The 18520-nt window shown below is 43.8% G+C and overlaps 1 protein-coding gene across 4 annotated transcripts in view; it reads right to left on the bottom strand.

The window, feature by feature from the left end:
- fgf12a (fibroblast growth factor 12a) overlaps nt 1-18520 on the bottom strand; it is a 40846-nt gene that overhangs the window by 7110 nt on the left and 15216 nt on the right. For 2 of the 4 annotated variants that reach the window (XM_022194973.2, XM_022194971.2), the window contains exons 2-3: nt 11543-11653; nt 7236-7339 (exon numbers count right to left, since the gene is read on the bottom strand). In XM_022194973.2, coding sequence (XP_022050665.1) covers nt 7236-7339; nt 11543-11653 — 215 coding nt within the window. Of the gene's footprint in view, nt 1-7235; nt 7340-11542; nt 11654-14838; nt 14887-16329; nt 17545-18520 lie in introns of those variants that run through there. The other 2 variants (XM_051953480.1, XM_022194970.2) reach the window with 2 other exon arrangements.

Here is an 18520-nt window from a genome sequence, read left to right as displayed (position 1 = left end):
TTTGTCCACGAAAAAAGTAGCTTTAAATTCATCCCAGTCAAAATCAGGGCACTTTGAAGAGTGTGTGTATCTCCTAACATGGTTCAGCAACCAAATTGTGACCGCTCATTTATAAGATACAGCAGTGCTTAGCAGGCTGTGTAAAGGACTCGGGGAAGGTGAGGTCACACGGTCAGCGGTGTGGAAACGTCTCGCTGGTCAGCAGGAGGGAGGACAAGCTTTGTGAAGAGCTGGTGGCTGAGTTTATCTGGGCCTGCTGACACACTGTCAGCCAGCAGACATCTCTCTCGCCATTGGGGCGCTGGGGGTCACGTTGTGGCTGTCTGGCTGTGTGTGTGTGTTTGTGTGCCAACATATGTGTTAGAGTGGGTAGGGGGCAGACAGTGATACATTACACACCAGCAGGATTGGTCCCTTCTTCATCTGTTAGCACACGCACACATACACTAACCCCCACAGAAACATATAGGTACATTCTGCCACCCTACCCTTCACAATCAGCCAATTTGCTTTGCTGACACGCTGTAGATTCCCCTCCAAATTTCTTCACAAGGACGACGCTCTGTTACTGTCCACGTAAGGGCTTGGAGTAGTTTAGAAAGCACCCTGGCTGTGGCTTGGGAATGATAGGGGTGGAATGTAAGTGACTTTGAAGTCTTTGACAGAGTACCTTGTTTGTGGATGACTGAGTAGAAATATGAGGTGAAGAGACGGGGTCAGAGACTAGTGTGATTAATGAGATCTCCTTAATGGACACGAACCACAGAACCACACAGATGCGAAAAAACACATTAGCGACCATGTGCACACAAACTCAACACAACACACATGGGCATAGACATTAAAATGCACGCCAACAAGTTCGCCTTGTCAATTCCCCGGCCAGGAATACATAATCAATCACAGTTGTTAGCGCCACAATGGAAAGAAAAATTGAAAAACAAAGACGTGCCACATTTCAGGGCTAATAGCCTATGCTTAGTGATAGTGAACTAATTACAGGGCTGCTTATTTGTATTCTGTCGTGATTTGAAGGAGAAAAGCAAAGGACTTGTTTGTGAAAATCGCCATGTGAGACAGCTGACATGGCACCATTAGGAGTCTGTGCATGAAGCTAAAGATAAATAAACAACAGACTGTGGACTGAATATAAATGTTTCGGCCGTTTCAGCGCACTTAACACCTTTTTTTTCACAAAAAGGTGCCATCTGAATTTACTGCTGCTTCTAGTTTAAAGGAGGCAGGTGTCATTCACAGGAGAAATAATTTATAGGTAGTCTTTACAGTTTCTGATCAACACTGATGCAATGGGGTTGGGCTGCACAATGCATCGTTTCAGCACTGACATTTTATTGTGCACATCGGTAGTCGTCGCATTGCAGGAGGGGCAATGCTACAAAAAATACATGCGTGATGGAACACAATTTACTCCAATTTAAGGGTTCTTGGATAAAGATCTCAATTTTTTTTTTCCCAAAGCAGTTCACAAGACACCAATTTGTTGACTTGCGGACAGCAAAATGAGCAATGAACAGAGGGAAACACTGGAAAGGAAGATTTGAGTGCAAAAAGAAACATCAGCTGTAGCTTCAGAAAGTATGATGTTGACCAGAAGGAGGTATTCTGTCTGCAGCGTCTTGCAATTATTGCCTCTACATGAGTCAACATATTTGCTGGACAGCACTGCACAGCTCTGCATGATAAGTGAAAAGTCAGATCTGAATGCTATCCAAGACAAATAACTGTTTTGGTTACACCATGCAAAAGGTTCCAGACGGCTTTTTGTCTAATTTTTTTTTTAATCTTCTATACAGGAACACTCTCGGGAAAAAAAAAAATCATTCCAATCACTCCTGAATCATTATTCTCTCCAAACACAGTTATGTGACTCATCTGGTAAAAATGCTTTTTTTTTTTTCATATCACTGTCTGTATTGCTAGAAAATTAAACATTGCAATGCCAGCCCAACCAAGGGGCCATAACTTGATGACCGAGTTCCCATTTTGTCTGCATTTACACAGTGTAGAGATGCAAAACGGTAGTGGATCAAAACATAAAAGATTAGCTAGTAATTTAAAAATCAGTAGACGTTGCACATTAAAATCAGCTGGTATCTTGGTAACTGGCAGTTTCTTCAGCAAATGGTCCTATCTGTCAAAATCAGGCTCCTTTCCTTCCTCATGAAATATTTGCAAACCCAATTTTTAAAAATAAATCCAGTGTATATCAAATGTGTAGCAGTTTGCAGTCTTCTTCTTCCATGCCTTTGATGGTGCATTTATGCATGTGCTCTGCATGTAGCCTCTTGATCAGAGGAGCTGTGTGACATCGCTGCTTGGACCGTGTATCGTGTCACCCACATGCATGTGCACGTGCATGTGTGTCCTTGTTTGTCTGCTCAAGATAAACAAAATGGGGGCCACTCTGACAGAAAAAAACAGCTCCAATGCGTCACCAGAGCTCAACATCTCCACAGGGAGCCTTTAGCTGGCTGTTTCTACCATGATTTATTTTAATGTCGGCAATCATTTTTGTAATGGTGAGTATCATCTGTTTCTCTTAATTTCAAGTTAATTTAATTTCGGAGCCAGCTGCTACAAAATGTCAAACACGAGAAAACAAACAACTACAACCAGTGATTGTGTACATTCATACAGATGTAAGTGTGGCGATGTGTGTGTTGGGGGTTTGTAGAACGTGCTGGTGTAAGAGTAGGAAATGTAAAATGAAACACAAAGAAGGAGAACAAGATGTAATGGATATGAAACTGGGTTGCCAACAGAACTGAGCTGAACGCATGCTGAATCCAAATTAGCTACTGGCTCCATGTGAGGAGGGAGGTAGCTCTCCAGCTCTGCATTAAGGAGCTGCCGACAGGCGTCCTTTGACTTTGGATAAAGATGTGGAGGAAATGGGGAGAACCTCAATTTAAATATGGGCCTGAGCCACTGGTGCATCTGAGAGATTTGGCCTCTGTGACAATCCCAGGCCTGCCATGGAACTCCCGGTGTGCTTATTATTATTCTCCGAGAGATTCAGGTCGGGGATTGTCTAGACATTACTTAAACAGAAAAACTCTCTTTCTCACTTTTCTATCTTTGCCCTCCCCTCCCTGTTTATCTTTCTCTCTGTCTCACTCTGAAAGTCAATCATTTTGGAACAAGGTTTTCTTCTGTCCTTTCTTAACTTCTTCCAAAGAAGACATTAATGGTATATTCTATACTCTTACTGTATATTCCTACTTTCCTATTTCTTTCTCTTTTTCATTCCAGAGACACACTGACAATCCGTTACCTGTCACACAGTCAATACATGCATGCAACTACAGCGTGAACGTGCACCGAAAATGCTGGTCAAGTGATCAGTTAGCAAAGTGACAGACGATTATTCATCAGGCTCTCAAAATAAATTGGCAGTTAAATCATTCATCAAGCAAAGACACCAAACACCAACTGTTACTAGCTTTAGAAATGGAGTCTGGATTTTTTAATTTTCTGTCATTTTTGTAAACAATTAAACAATATCTATATACATGGGCAAATATTTTAATTGGCTCTAACTGACGTACCAGCATCCAGTACGCCAACAGCCTTTTCCCATCTTTTTCTTGCTGTTGTGGCAGCGTCTCAGTTGAATAAAGCTGCATTTTAAGGTAGCCCTTTAAGCTGACAGGAGAGTCTGTGTACTGGTCATGCTGTCAGATCACTGTCCTTTAAAGCCACACCTGACCAGGATGAAAATCACCTCAGTGGTTGGGAATCTATCAGTAGATGAACAGCTTTTCTGACCAGAGCAGCTGAAATGAGAATTTTTACCTTTTCAAAGCAGAAAATAACGTCCATTGCAGGCCCTATTCTATATTTCTGTTCAGTGCAATATCTGCCAATTAGTTGCAGCAACATTGCACTTCGACACATACACACAGATGAGGTTTTGTTCAAGAGACAGGAAAAGAGCAAAGCCTGGCAGAGAAGCACAGCCTACTTACAAATGCTCATTGTCGTTTGTCAAACAAAATCTGAACCTCTCCCTGACCTTCCACGCCTCTCTCTCTCTCTCTCTCTCTCTCTCTCTCTCTCTCTTACTGCTCTCTCAGGGCCCTCGGTGATGGTTTTACTGTGACTCATTATTTGTTTCTGTGACATAAATAATAAGAAGTGAAATTTGTAGTCGACTGAGAGAAAGGATATGAACAGCTCAGACACCCCTGTACTGATAGACAGACAGACAGACAGATAGAGGGATAGAGGGATAGATAGATGGATAGATGGATTTGGAGTGAGTTAGAAACAGTCAGAAACAGAGAGAGAACAGCGGTTACTGCTGTGCTGTAAAGTAGGTCATATTGAGTGTTATAAATAATGGAAGGGAACTCTTCATTGTAGATGCTCAGCCCCCACGCACTTTATCGCTAAACACTCCACATAAGCAGTATCACCCTGCTCACCCTCGGCTACATCAGCTTCCAATCAGCAACAGCATCAATACTGAGCTCTGCACTCCAAGCAAGAAAATCCAAAAAGCAACCAGCACATATGTAACCACTTAACTGATCAACAGCGATAGTAAATTGACTTCTAAGATACCTGACACCTCGATGAAAGAAAGGCTTCACTGAGTGGCAACACAACTCCTCAGAATCATCACTAACACGCAGCGGATGAAGCTTGTCGCATTCCCTCACTAACAAGACGGTGGAAAAGAAGCAGGGAGAGAAAAAGGAAAAGGGAGGGAGCGTTAGAGAGGTAGGAGGATATCCCTCAGTAATTATCTCCCACGGGAGCGAGGGGAAGAGAGAGCTGTGCATCTCTGCTCTCAGATGTAACGAAGACAAAACAAGACAACCAAACAAGCAGCGAGAAACTTTTTTTTTTAGCTTCGAAAGGCATAAGAGTGGAATGGAGACCTTGAAGGAGAGAGAGAAGGGAGCAAGATTGGATGAAAAAAAGGAGGTTGGGGATAAAGATCTGGATTAAAAAATAAATAAAAGCAAATGTGAATATGAGGAATGAAAGTGAAGGACTTTTATAGCTGTGATTGCACCATGAGAGCTCTCATAAAAGTGTGAATAAAGAACAGAAATGCTCCCCTCGGCCATCCTCACTTTTGAAACACTTACTCATATTGTCTATCACACGCATAATCTGTGGTGTTAAATTAAACAGATAAATAATGGGAATTAGAGAGAAACAGAGGCAATCTGTGCTCTCATCCAACGCTTCGCATGCTAATTTCATCTGTTTCTGAGAAGTCTGTGGCTCTCCAAGGCTTATGAACCTCCCTGCAATCCAACCTACCACCAACATTCTGCTTACCAATGCTAATTCCCCGAGTTCACATCTGAGAAAACCGGACCTCCTCCATATGGCTGGAGAGTGCACTGACTTTGTGGCTTTAATTAAAATGCTCTTTCAGCCATTACTGCAGAAATGTCTTTGCTTCTATGGAACAACCTCTCTCCCTGTAATAGACAGGTCAAAAACCTGCTCCAGCGCTCATAAAAATGATGGTTAAAGTGACAAACAGGGAGTCATGTTTGTCACGTTGAAAGCTGTCGTTTGACACTGACTTACTAAATCACTTGTAATTAATAATAATCGCGTACTCTGACGTAAATGATGATTTCATAACTTGTGGGTGTGGATGTGGGGGTCACTGAGCGTCCCCAACTTAAATTCAATTTGATAAATGGAAAGATTGCCTGTCTGGGCACTATTAAACTTTAATTAGACATAGATAGGTGGGTGGAGGGTTATTACAAGCTTCATAGTAGGGCTGTGGATTGTGTGCTTGTTTATGAGTCTTTGGTTATGAATGAATCCGTCCACCTGGGTGAGTCACAGCAGCCTGCGCATTTACTGTACATCCTTCCCTGAACCCGAGAATGGCTCATACGTCTGCCGAAGCACAGAGTTGTGCTCAAGTTGTACTGAGCGAGAAATGCTTCTTGTTCTGACACGACGACATTATTTAACTGCGTATTTTAAATAAAGCAACGCGTTTAGCTGGCCCGCATCAAACCGTTGTCATCATCTCCCTCACAGTAAAGCGCTTCTCTTATCAATAAATGTACCAGACGCCAGCACGCCGTGTCCTTCAAGTATTTTATGAGTGCTTTAAGAGAGAAAAAGTTTGATGGGCAGTTTGTGAATTCCAACTCTCGCCAGTCATTCATCATGGCTGTCTGGCAATCAGACCGACATCACCGAGTCCCACAGCAGAGCTTTGTGGTTAATGCAGTCCTCCCAGCTTCTTCTTTCTTCAGTAACACTATCTTCTTCTTATCAAGTGGATTGCGAACCATAAGACTTGAGGTTATATAACCATGCCAACTGGGATATCTCCCTGCCTCTATTTCTCTGATAGGCTCCCATTCCATTTCTCTCTTTCTCTCTTACAAACACTCTCTCCCTCCACAACTTATCTTCCTGAGACGCATGTGTTCCTGCTTTTCCCAGCTGACATCCATGTTAGCTGCATGCTCACATGCGCACCCACAGTGGCCTATATAATAGTAAAATATCATTCTTCAGTGTTTACTCCTGAGTTTTAAATATTAATGCTAATAGGATGGGATAATTCTACTTTTTGGCAGGACTGCGATCATGCAGTACCTTTGTCTAATATGAAAAAATGAAACGCTACATGTAAAATTGCCACTTTTTGCAGTGTAGCATCCTTTCATGACAGCAGGAATACTCAACAGATGAAACAAAGGGGAGTTACACAAAACAACAGCCCCCAAAACAAAAAAAAGAATGAAATTCAATTGCACTTTTGCAGCTACATAACGAGCCTCAGTTAGCCAGTAAAATAAGAAAAAGCATTTTTTAAAAAGGGCTGAGTACTGAAGTTGATGTCAAATTAAATGTAAAACATGTACAGTGCTGCTTCAACAACAAGGAGTGTGTGTGTGTGTGTGTGTGTGTGTGTGTGTGTGTGTGTGTGTGTGTGTGTGTGTGTGTGTGTGTGTGTGTGTGTGTGTGTGTGTGTTTGTGGGGGGGGGGTGGCAATAAGTGCTGCACAGCAACATAAAGGCACATCTGAAGAGCTCTTGAATTGAGCAGAGATGAAAGGCTTTGGAAGAGCTGAGTCTGTACTGCAGTGGGATATTAAAACAGACAACAGCCAGAACAAAACACAACACGTGTAAATGAACAAACTCGCACTGGCGGCGCAAACGCACAAGCAACCCACCCAACAGCGCGACTGCAGCGAGAGGTTCGCGTCTTACCGAGCTGTAGAGCATGCCCTCGCCATTCATGGCAATGTAGAAGCCACTCTTCACCCCCTGGATGGCCACCACTCTCAGACCCACAGGGATAAGATTAAACAGGGCTGCAGAGCAGACAGTGCAGAGGGAGAGGAGAAGAGACAGACAGTTACAAAGAGGCAGAGACAAAAGAGAGACGTCAGACACAAAGGACAGAATAGGACAATTGAGTTTTCACTTAACTCTTGTAGACATAACAGCCTCTGATCTCTGTTCTTTGGCTATCTGTCAGCAGCAAAGTGAACAGTACAGGACATGGACAGAGGGAACACTGACGCACCTCACAGTGAAGCATTAACTTTAAAGCAGAAATCCAAAATTTTGTGTTGACAGCTAAGTGAAATGATGACAGAAAAGATGGCAGAACGTCCTGTGCATCCTTATGCGGCCATCTATAGTTGAATGCAACTTTCATTGATTATGCAGATTTTGCAAAATCAACATGCTAATTATCATTTATGTGACTTTGTAAGAAGTGAGGCTTACTCGCAGTACATAGTTCAACAGTTACTAAAGTGCTGGTCTTCTGTTTTTAAACCCTCTCTGCAATATTAAATATTCATTAAACATTAATAATCAATGTTAAAGTTCAGAAGACACAGACATAGACAATATTTATTAAGAGAATAAGTCAGCTAATCTGCCTCATCGCTCCTGGGTGAGTGCGGTTTGATCAGATTTCACTGAAAGTAGCCTTGTAATATAACAACAAACCCACAGTCACCAGATTTGATAGAGTTATTGCTGAATGGTGCATCAAGATATGCCCTTCTAAGAGCGCCGATAAAAGCAGCACAGACAGAAATGTCTGATGGGAAACAACCAAAGCTGTTGCAGAAATCTGTTTCCACATAAGACCCCCATCTATCATCATCATACTGTATCTCTGCAGCTTCTTCTGAATCTGAGGACTGAACTGTGACTTTCATTGGCTCTGGTCTTGGTGAGAATGTCAGGACACGCGTTACGTACTGCGGACTCCCTGTTTTGTTGGAATGATTGTTCTGCAAGTGCCGATGGGGACTATCAGATAAAGCTGGCAGGGAAAAGAGGAGACGTGCCAACACGGGTCTGTCCTACGAGCAGATTCAATTTCACTCGATAAATATCGACGTGCTGCTTTCGCCTGCCAATGGTTTAACCCTGCCCTCGGGCCACTGGTGCGTCTGATACACACCGACCACTCTTATATATACCCTTGAGGTCCAGATATTTGTGGTATAATGAGAATATGAGTCCTTTAGAAGCACTGATTCTGTGTTTCTGTTCCCTCACTTTCATGGCTGTTTCGCCTTTACCTCTCCTATGATTGGCAATGTCTGTCATCCACCATCCACACTTCAGCCTGGCCTGAGAAGTGGGAGGAAAAAAAATTAAATACGGCATCCTACTACACTATTTTGCTATAATTACAATCTGCTGTCCATGATCTCATCTGCCTGCCAAAAATTAAACAACTGACAAGAGCTGTCATTCGGCAACCATCTAAATGTGCAGCTTTTCTATTTTCAGCTCCTGCACTTGATAGATTCCGTAATTACAGCTGCACTGACTGCCGTTGGAGTACCTGATGGCTACTCTGAAGCCGATTCCTCAGCCGTAATAACCTCAACCCTATCTCTCACAGAGAAAACGGCAGGAGCTCGGCCGGTGCAGGGAGAGTTAAAAGATTTGCAGGGATCTTCTATCGTCAAAGCGGCCAGATGAAATGGGTTCAAACAACCCAATAAAGCAAAATCCTTCCACGGCAGCTCTTCCAGTGGTGTAATCGGCTACAAGTAAATCCTGCAGGTAGGCCAAAGGAAGCGTATCTCATGTGAGGAATACTGGCGCAGCAGGAAATAAACCCTGCAGGAAAGGTTTTAAAAGACGCCGAGCCAAATTTCAAATGCCAAGGGCACGTCTCACAAATCTAAAGCTGAGAGAGTGTGCTTACATGTGTTTATTAGTTTATTACTTAATATTATGTTTCCCTCACGCCTCCTTGAAAGTGCTTGAAATTAGTGGCTTCGGTTAATAAAAGTCTTTCTTCATCCCATCCATCAAGCTCAGAGCACCAGGGAGAGAGTGTGAATGTGTGATACTGCAGGTGTCTCATAACCAGCAGTATCTTTCTGCAGCCTCAGAGTGTGCAGGTAATTACTGCAGGCGATCAGCTGATGACAATCAAATTAATAACTGTTCAAATTTGAACATGGGTGTTAATTAATTGGATGGTGTTTCACAGCCCTTGCGGTTAGTTCAGCGTTGCTCTGCCAGTCAGTCATGCTCACCCTTCAGTGATTTTACATGCTTGCACCGTATATCGAGGCTGGAAGCGGCAACCTTCTCTTGTATTCTATGCAGAGCTTCTCACATTTTGCTGAACATCTAATAAGGGCTCACTCTCCAAAAGCCATGGTTTGATTAAGGTAGAATTCCATTATCTCTTTTTATGCATTTCCCCTCTATATTTTCTGCTCTGTTCCAGCACTTATTGTCACTCCACGCAGAAATAGAGCAAATAATAAGAAATGGAATCCACGTGCTCTCTGGGTTCAGGTCACACCTAGTATGCTGACTGCATCAGGCTCCTCATTCCCATCGGTTCCAGCGAACCACCCCTTGAAAATAAATGACTGTATTCCATCTGCTGCTGCTTCTGAGGATGCTGCAGGTCAGAGGGTGGCATGGTTCAAGGGTGGGGGTAATCTATTATTCTAATAATCCCGCCAGACAATCAATAGCTCTGTGCAAGACCTGAATACCAAATCTTGATCCATTTCTCTCACTCTTAATCACCCCCCCTTACTCTTTCTGTCTCCATGTTCAGCTCAGAAACACTTCAGATTCTTCTTGCAGCATCTCCTGCTCTCTCTGTGTCTTCCCTCGCACTGTCTCTAAGCTTGAGGCATCTCATATAAAGAATTATTCATTGGGTACAAACGGAGAAGGTGGTATTTTTAGTTTGCTGTGGCTGAATTATTCACTGCATTCCTCCATCAGTTGGCCAGCGAGACTGCTTAACTAGAGGATTACCTAGAGGTGGGGAAACCCTCACATACAACAAAAAGCCCACCAGCCAAAACCCCTTTAGTACACAATGGAGGCCCCAACAAGAGCTATTTGCTCAAGGTGCACAGAGGAAAAGGCATTACGTGGATCTTGTTTTCATACTTTTTCCCCCTCATTGAGTAATCCATTTTGTCCTGACGACCCTTCTTGATGCTGTAAGTAGTTCCCAGTAAGGATCTATCTGCTGCTAAAATATAAAGCGACGAGTGACAGGGAGAGGCCGTTCTTTTCACCGCATGACTGCTACGGTCCAGCAGCTTTGGCTCTGGCTTCCTTTAAGATTGGCAGGATGTTTCAGAGAAGAAAGGTCATGATTGGTTTCCTGTCTGGCTTCACTCCAGTCTCTGAGTGTCATCATTATCGCTTTGACGACAATTCTCCGCTGACATATATCTCTTCCTTGAACCTTCATGGGAAAGTCTCACAAAAGCATATATGTTTCAGACTCTGCTGATTTTCACCCTTTTCTGTTCGTGCACGGGTGGACCTGGGGGGGGGCTGTGAGCTTTAGGGGACTGTACCCTGGAGACTATTTATCCACTGCAGTCCAACATGGAAAGTCGATCGGTGGCGAAATATAGCAAAGTAGTGGCTCAGGGAGGGATCTTTGTAACAAGGAGTGAAGCCGTGGGAATACAGTTGTTTCAGTCGATGGGTTTTTCCAGGAAGGAAAATCTGCTGTGATAATCACATATGATTTGCTGCTGTATCAATCAGCACAATGTTGCACTTGGAATCACGCAGTGTACACAGTAGAAATGGTTCACTTAGTTGGGCCTTGGTAGGGATCCTGGAATTTATTTTACCGAGGAGTACAAATTATGATACCGGAACCTCCATAAATATTGCATTTGCAGTGTACAATGTTGAGAAGCCAGACTAAGAATACATAAACCATTTGAGTAGGTTTTCACACATTTATATCCTCACATATTATTGCATAACCAGATGTAGAAGAGATGGCATTCTGCCTTGTGGAAATTGTTGAACAGTTTCCTTTAAAAACTGTACATTTTTTTATATAGATAATCCAATTCAGTGAGGGCGTTTTAAACTAATTTCGATGCGCTTTAGGCTGCCCAAATAGGATCGGTTATATAAGAATTAAAAATGATAAAGCATACGAAATGTGGTAATATATTATATAACCAACTGACTCAGAGCCATTAAATGTTTTATGCTGGAAGCTGTAGCTTCCATAATGCTCCACTCACTGTTGTCGCTGTTCTCGTCCTTGCTGCCGTCGATGGTTCCATCCGGCTGCATCTGCAGGTAGAAGCCCTGCTGGCTGAACAGTCGTGTCACGATGCCTTTCAGCTGTGGCTCTGAAACGCACACACGTACACACACACACACACACACAGAAAACACGCACACATGCACACAGACCGTCGGCCAAACCACAGCCCCATCCCCAACAAGAATATGTCAGAACAACGGTCTCATAATCATGACAAGAACATAAAAGTTCAGCACATACCACCATATTTTTCTATACCCCCAGATGTTTACATCAAGCCATTTCAAATGCTTAAACCACAAAGACATACAATGTTGTGTATAGTTGATTAAAATGTGGCATCTTGGCTGTGGAAGATGGAGAGTACCAGGGGAGCAATCTTTTGAAAATAATGAATTCAAAACCATTTCTTGATGTGTTTTTTTGCCATATATATCAACATTTTTAAAACTGCAAAATTGAGTTCAATAATCATTCATACAGTTTGTCTGTAAACAAAAAAGAGTAAATACTCATTAGAATGAATCATTTTTTGAAGCAGTCTCATCATTCTCGTGGTTCAATCCAGCCTCCACATTTGCCCACAAATAAAAAATAAAACACACACTTCGGTATTCTGCTTAACTCTTACCAGCTGCTGAATATCAATAGTACTAGGATGGACAGATTGTTATGAATCATCTATTGCACCACATAATCCCATAAAAGGGCTGTTCGACCGAAGGCTTTTACAATGAGAACACCATAACAGAAAATCGATGAGAATGCTGTCCCCTTTCATAATGAATTAGTGTATCCAGTACAGGGATGTGACTGTTTTCACCATTTGGAGACCCTTTTAGAATCACATTTAATGCACACTGACATGCCAGGGGTTTCTTTATTTGGTATGAAGCAACTGTGCATTTTGGAGATGATGTGATTGACACTGAATGAAGTCACTCTCTTTAACAGCCAGGTTTTGAAATGCTTCACTCCAAATGATCCTGTTGGTATTTCTCAGGTTAAACTGACCTAAAGTTTCTTGGAGTTTTACGATAACCCTGAAGCGACCTCCAACTTTTGGAGGGTGTGACTTCTGGCACCTGGCCAGAGTGCTGCTCAAAGCACTCCACATTTCAGGGAAGCAGGTGGAAACGAGGATTAGCTCAGGGCTGAGAAAGCTCCTCACCCTCCGGCAATCCCTGGGAAAGCTATGTTTATCTGAGGGCAAATGTACATACAGTCTCCACGGTCTGTCAAATGTCCAGCGGTTTTTTTTGATTGTATACAAAAGCAGGCAGAAGAAGACAGAACTGGATGACACCGAGAGTAAAAATCAGACCTGGATTGCGGCTTTTAACAAGAAAACGCTTGAGGGATAAACTGTATTGTTTGATGTATCTTGAAAACCACTTTGAGATCAATGAAACTCATTTCCAGTGCAGATAAAAGAAAAGGTAGACAGTAAATATATGCACTCTTGTTTTCTAAAGTTTCACTGTGAATAATGAAACTCTGATGTGTTGTTTTTTCCTTTTTCCAAAGGCTGAGATTTTGAGACGCGATCCATTGAAAGCCGACAGCGGCACAGACGCTGGATGTTACAAATCTTTGTTTATTCTCAGCTTGTCTGACAAAAGGAACAAATTATGCATTTTGTCAGAATTTAATTGATGCTTAGTTTCATTTTAGGTGCCTAAGCAAATACTAAGTGACTAAAAATGCTTTCTTCACAGGCATTCATGCTCTGATAAATCATGTATGTGATTGGAATAAAGTAACATGAGTGAGGCTGACTGTTCTCCAAGGTCATAACAAGATTTGGAGGACAAGCAATTCATTTCAGTCCAGTCAGGCACAAAAAAACCCACAAATGATTTGGTTGGAGAGAAACATTTTCCAAGTCGGTATCAGGAGAGAGAGATAGTTTTAGATCTGTCTTCAACAGTAATAACAGATGTTAAGTCTTTGCTTGAAAGCTGATTACTCCAATAATTACAGCATGAGCTCTATTTATATTGTACGCAGACAAGAGCGCTGAGACGAGAGCTGACAAAGAGACTAAGCTAAGTAGTGACCCCCAGTGAGAGTGGGTTCACGTCTACTCAACTGTACATCATCCTGACCATCAATCCCCAACTCACCTACCCCTGGGTTACTGCCATCAATTCCTGGGACAGGCCCTTCATCATCCATCACGGGCAGGGGTGAGGAGAATGTGAGTGTGTTCCTGAGTGTCTGTGTGTGTTTGTGTGAAAGCACATGGGAGTGTACACATCAGTAAATCACATGTGATAACTACACTTACATAAATTAAGGCTTATGTACAGGCCGAGCAATTGCTGACGGCTCGTCAGTTCCAATCATTTAGCAGAGAGCGTGTACTATGTGTGTGTGCGTGTGTCTGCATGTGTGTGTTTGGCTACAAGGTAAACTCCAGAGCTTGCAACATGTGTTAGTGCGTGGAGAAAAAAAATCATTGGCAACATATATGAGATCATCCTGTGAGTGTACGGGCCATTATAGAACGTCAATAGATTTACTTCATACCAATACAGAAGGACAACAACATTTAGGTACGTTGACAAATGGCGTCATGACCATGAGATGGTGAATGATCACCCGTTCTGATACAGTGTTGGACGGGAAGAATACATCAAGATACACTGTACAGTAAAGGAACCTCTACTACACAGATTTACAGACATAGAACGAGGAGCGAGGATAAGGACTGATCCGACATTGACTGACGAAGAGAATGAGGCAGAAACAAAAATGAAGGAGAGGCAGAGAGAGAGAGAAAAAGAGAGACAGATGTGCAGCAGACAACTGGCTAGAGGAGAGCTTTGGTGAGCTAGAGGGAGAGACAGGTACAAAATTAAGCCGAAAAGAAAAAAAAATCCAAGAAAAGCCACACAGAAGGAGGGGATGAAAGAAAGAAAGAAAGAAAGAAAGAAAGAAAGAAAGAAAGAAAGAAAGAAAGAAAGAAAGAAAGAAAGAAAGAAAGAAAAAAACAGAAGAAGAGGATCAGCAAAAGGGAGAGGGTGGTCGTCGGCTGTCAGACAGGTGTTGAAGCCCCCAGCCCCTATCTCCCTCCCTCCCTCCCTCCCTCCCTCCCTCCCTCCCCCTCTGTCCCTCCCCACCTCCCCTCCCTCCCTCCCTCCCTGGCCGGGTAGGAGGAGGAGGAGGGAGGGGTGGCGGGGGGATTTGTAAAAGTCGACATGGGCGCGAGATGGGGTGGAGACGAGAAGAAACACAGCACACACGGATGGAGGCTGAGCTACTGACCTAGCCTGCAGCCCTTATGGGACACCTGTGGAGGTTTCGAGGGTGCATCTTACGAAGGGGGGAGGATAGAAGGAAAAACAACAGTCTTTTAAACAGGCAGAACTCATCAATGCTCCAGTGTATCGGCTGTTTATAAGCAAATATATGGCAAAGGCATCAAGTGGAAATAGAATCAATTAGAGGACATACAGCTCGGTCCGTCTTGAGGGGGGTGGCTGTACCTACCTGTCCAACAGTGTCTGGAGGCCTGCCTGCCTGTCTGCCTGCCTGCCTGCCTGTCTGCCTGTCTGCCTGCCTGCCTGTCTGTCTGTCTGTCTGTCTGTCTGTCTGTCTGTCTGTCTGTCTGCTTATGTCTTCTGTTTAAACAATTTGTGAGAACTAAGATTCTTAAAGGCTTTATTTTTTATTTCGTCTGGCTTTCTGGCCGGCTAGCTGGGTGACTGTCTGACTGTCCTTTTCTACCTTAAAAAATTGATATTGGACTTTGCCTCGTTCCTCATCTGTCTGTCTGTCTGGCCAGGCTTTGGGGCTCTGACTGTCCATCGCCTACAACGACAGTACCTATCTGGATGGACAGGGGAGGGAGGGAGGGGGTTGACTTGCACTGTTGACTTGCTATCTGTGCACCGGGACACAACCAGCAGAATAAAAAAAAAAACATAAAAAATAGGGTGCTATACCATGAGGTGTAGTAGGGAAAGACAGCCCTGTGTATATATCAATACGACCAAGAGTAGCCCTTAATCACTAAAGCTATACCTCCCTTCACTGCAGTAAAAAAGCTCCCCTCTCTGCAATAAACATTTAACCATTAAAAACATTTAATCTCAAAAGAGCCTTGGTGCACTGCGGTGCAACTTCTGTATCTCCCCTCAGTAGCCCCAATCTGCATTAATATTGAATTAGGCAGTTTAAGGCAGCCTTTTTTCTTCTTCTTCTCCTGAGTGTATATTCAAGTTGCGTGTGTATTTTGTGTTTGGAGGGAGAAGGAGGGGGGGGGGGGTGAAAAATTAAGTGTGCACAATCGAAGGCTTTAAATATATGACACGGGGCTGTTGGAACAGGAGAACAACTGGGGGAAACAGTGGCATCATTTTTTTTGTCTCAGGGTGAATGATTATTCTGATCAGAGCACTATCAGAATGAAGGAGGTGGGGGTAACGTCACAGCATATACATCATTATCCCCTATACATTGAGGGAGGGGGGGCTGTGTCGTGCAGTGGTGGATCGACAGACAAAACGAGAAGACCTAATGGAAACAGGTGGATTTTTTTTCTTTCCTTTTACGCACCGCGGAGGAAAATCTACCTTCTCCTCTCGGTTGTTCAGATTGAAGCCCTCGACTGCAGTATAATGCTCCAAAGAGGGGCGGGGTGCGGTGTTGTTTGAGGGGTGGGGGTAGCTGGGGGAAACCGCTTCCATACACACACAACACACATCGGGTTGGAAGAGAGGAGAAAAAAAGGGGGAAAAAATGTACGGCACTGACCTGGTCGCCGCCGAACGGGTCTTTTCTTGCCGCTGCAGAAACGGACTTTGCTGAAGACCCCCAAGAAATGCCTCTCGCACAGAGAGCGGGGGTCTTTGCTGGGGCTGGGGCGGCGTTTGGAAGTCGACACTCGGTCGCTGTTGGACTCCCTCGCCTGGCGTTTCTGCCGGATCAGGGAGCTGGCGATCGCGGCCATCTCCCCGAACCGAGTCTAAAAAAAAAACGAAAGTCTGGTTCGGCAGAGGTCGGATCTTGATGCAGCCTCTCAGCGCGCGAAATGAATAGTAAAAAAAAAAAAAAAAAAAAAAAAACAATAATAATATATATTTTTAAAGGAGCGTTTAGTCTGTGCTTCGGAGTGTTTCAACCAAATGTCATTCTGATCAGAACATCCTTCGAGTCCCGGGCATCATTGCGCTTCAAGGCAGCATCCTCATCCAGGGGAGGAGGAGGAGGAGGAGGAGGGGTAGTGGTGGTGGTGATGGTGGTGCTGGACATGTAATTCAGCTGCTGCGAGTTTCTGAAGGCTCCGACGTGAAAGGAAGCATAAATCTAGAACGCTATAGGGCCACGGGGGGCCGAGAAATCAGCCCTGGGAACGTGCAACAGTGTTTATAAGTTGCTGCAGCTGCGTGTCATTGGAGAGCCTTCAGGTATTCCAGGTGAACAGCGCCGCGTCTGACGAGCACGACTTCGTATTCCTCATCTGCACACCAGCTTTATCCCTCCGGATCCCTTCTAATAATCAGCCCGAACACACGCGTAAAATAGAAGAAGAAAAAACACAACCGCTTGTGCGTAATTGGAGAACTTTGCTTTTTTTTCCCCTCCCTCCCCTCTAATTATTTACTCCATCTATGAATGAGAGCGTCCTCTGGTTTATAGTCCAGGATGCTGGTGCAGGACGAGAGAGTCCAGATCTGTGAGCCCAGTCTCCGGTTCCGTCGATGGCACCCTCTTTAAATGCAATGGGAAGGGGGGAAAGGGAGAGAAAAAAATGGAATCGGCAGCAGAGGCCACTCTGCAAAAGGATGCTGCAGAGATGTAATTCAAGTCCGCAGGGAGCGATTCTCGTCTGGAAAGCAACAATTAGTTGAGGTTGACACACGCCAAAGTGCTTTTTGTTGTAGCGCGCAAATAAGTAGCCGGAGCATTATTTCCAGCGCGTCCCGAATGGATGCTGCGAGTGAATGGTCGCGGTCCATAGCCTCCCCCCCTCGCTCTCTCTCTCTCTCTCTCTCTCTTTCTCTCTCTCCCTTGCTGTCTCCCTCCCTCCCTCTCTCTCGCTCCCACCCCTCCAACTCCCCCTCTCCAACTCTTTTAACGCAATCATACGTGATTGAGGTTCGTATTAGGAATTCTCAGGGGAAGATGCACGATCTCTATGGGGGGAAAGTTGTGCATATAAAGCACCAGCGAAAAGGGGGGAGGCAACAGCTGGATTTTACAAAGGGTGGGGGAGAAATGGGTGTTTGTGCACGTGAGTTCTTTGGGTGCACATCTAAAATGGAGCGGGTCATCTCTCAATTGTCTGTTTCAATTACACTTCAGCAAGAAGGCTGCCTTAAACTGTTCAGAAAGCCCCCTCCTTGCATGGAAAATAGATAAATCTTAATCAGCTTTAGCTTATGCTGCACAGTGTATATTCTCACCATCACAGCTTATGCTTAAGGGGCATTTGCACACATTCTTATTTAGTAAAACCCCGTAGACACACGTGTTATGGAGAACATATTAAGTTCGGATAAAGAGATTACCTGCAACAAGTTTGTACACACAGAGTAGAAGCAGGAATGAAGATAGAGGCAGTGACACAAGATGGGTTGATATGATGATTGAAATGAAATGAAATATATCGAAATGTCATCAACAAGAAACACTGCAAAACTAAAACATGGAACACTGCCTTTACTACACCTCTTTGCCCTTTGGTTCATGTGCACAGACAACACAAGAGCATAAGTCTGTTCTATATTTCACATCTGATTGGGGACCAATGCAAACCAACGGATTCTTTTCACAGTTTCACACTTTACAACTGCCATGTCTTCATTCCAATTAACGTTATTACTATGCCAAAGAAAAGGCAAATCAATGAGAAAGCCTGCAGACATGTATTTGTATGCACCTCCATGTAGCGTGCCTCTGGTTTCGTGTCAGGTGTTGCATTAAAGAGCTCACACGCGACATT

The sequence above is a fragment of the Acanthochromis polyacanthus genome, chromosome 9, assembly GCF_021347895.1.
Source record: "Acanthochromis polyacanthus isolate Apoly-LR-REF ecotype Palm Island chromosome 9, KAUST_Apoly_ChrSc, whole genome shotgun sequence".
In the NCBI taxonomy this organism is placed as follows: Eukaryota; Metazoa; Chordata; class Actinopteri; family Pomacentridae; genus Acanthochromis; species Acanthochromis polyacanthus.
This window is presented reverse-complemented; position numbering and strand designations above follow the sequence as displayed.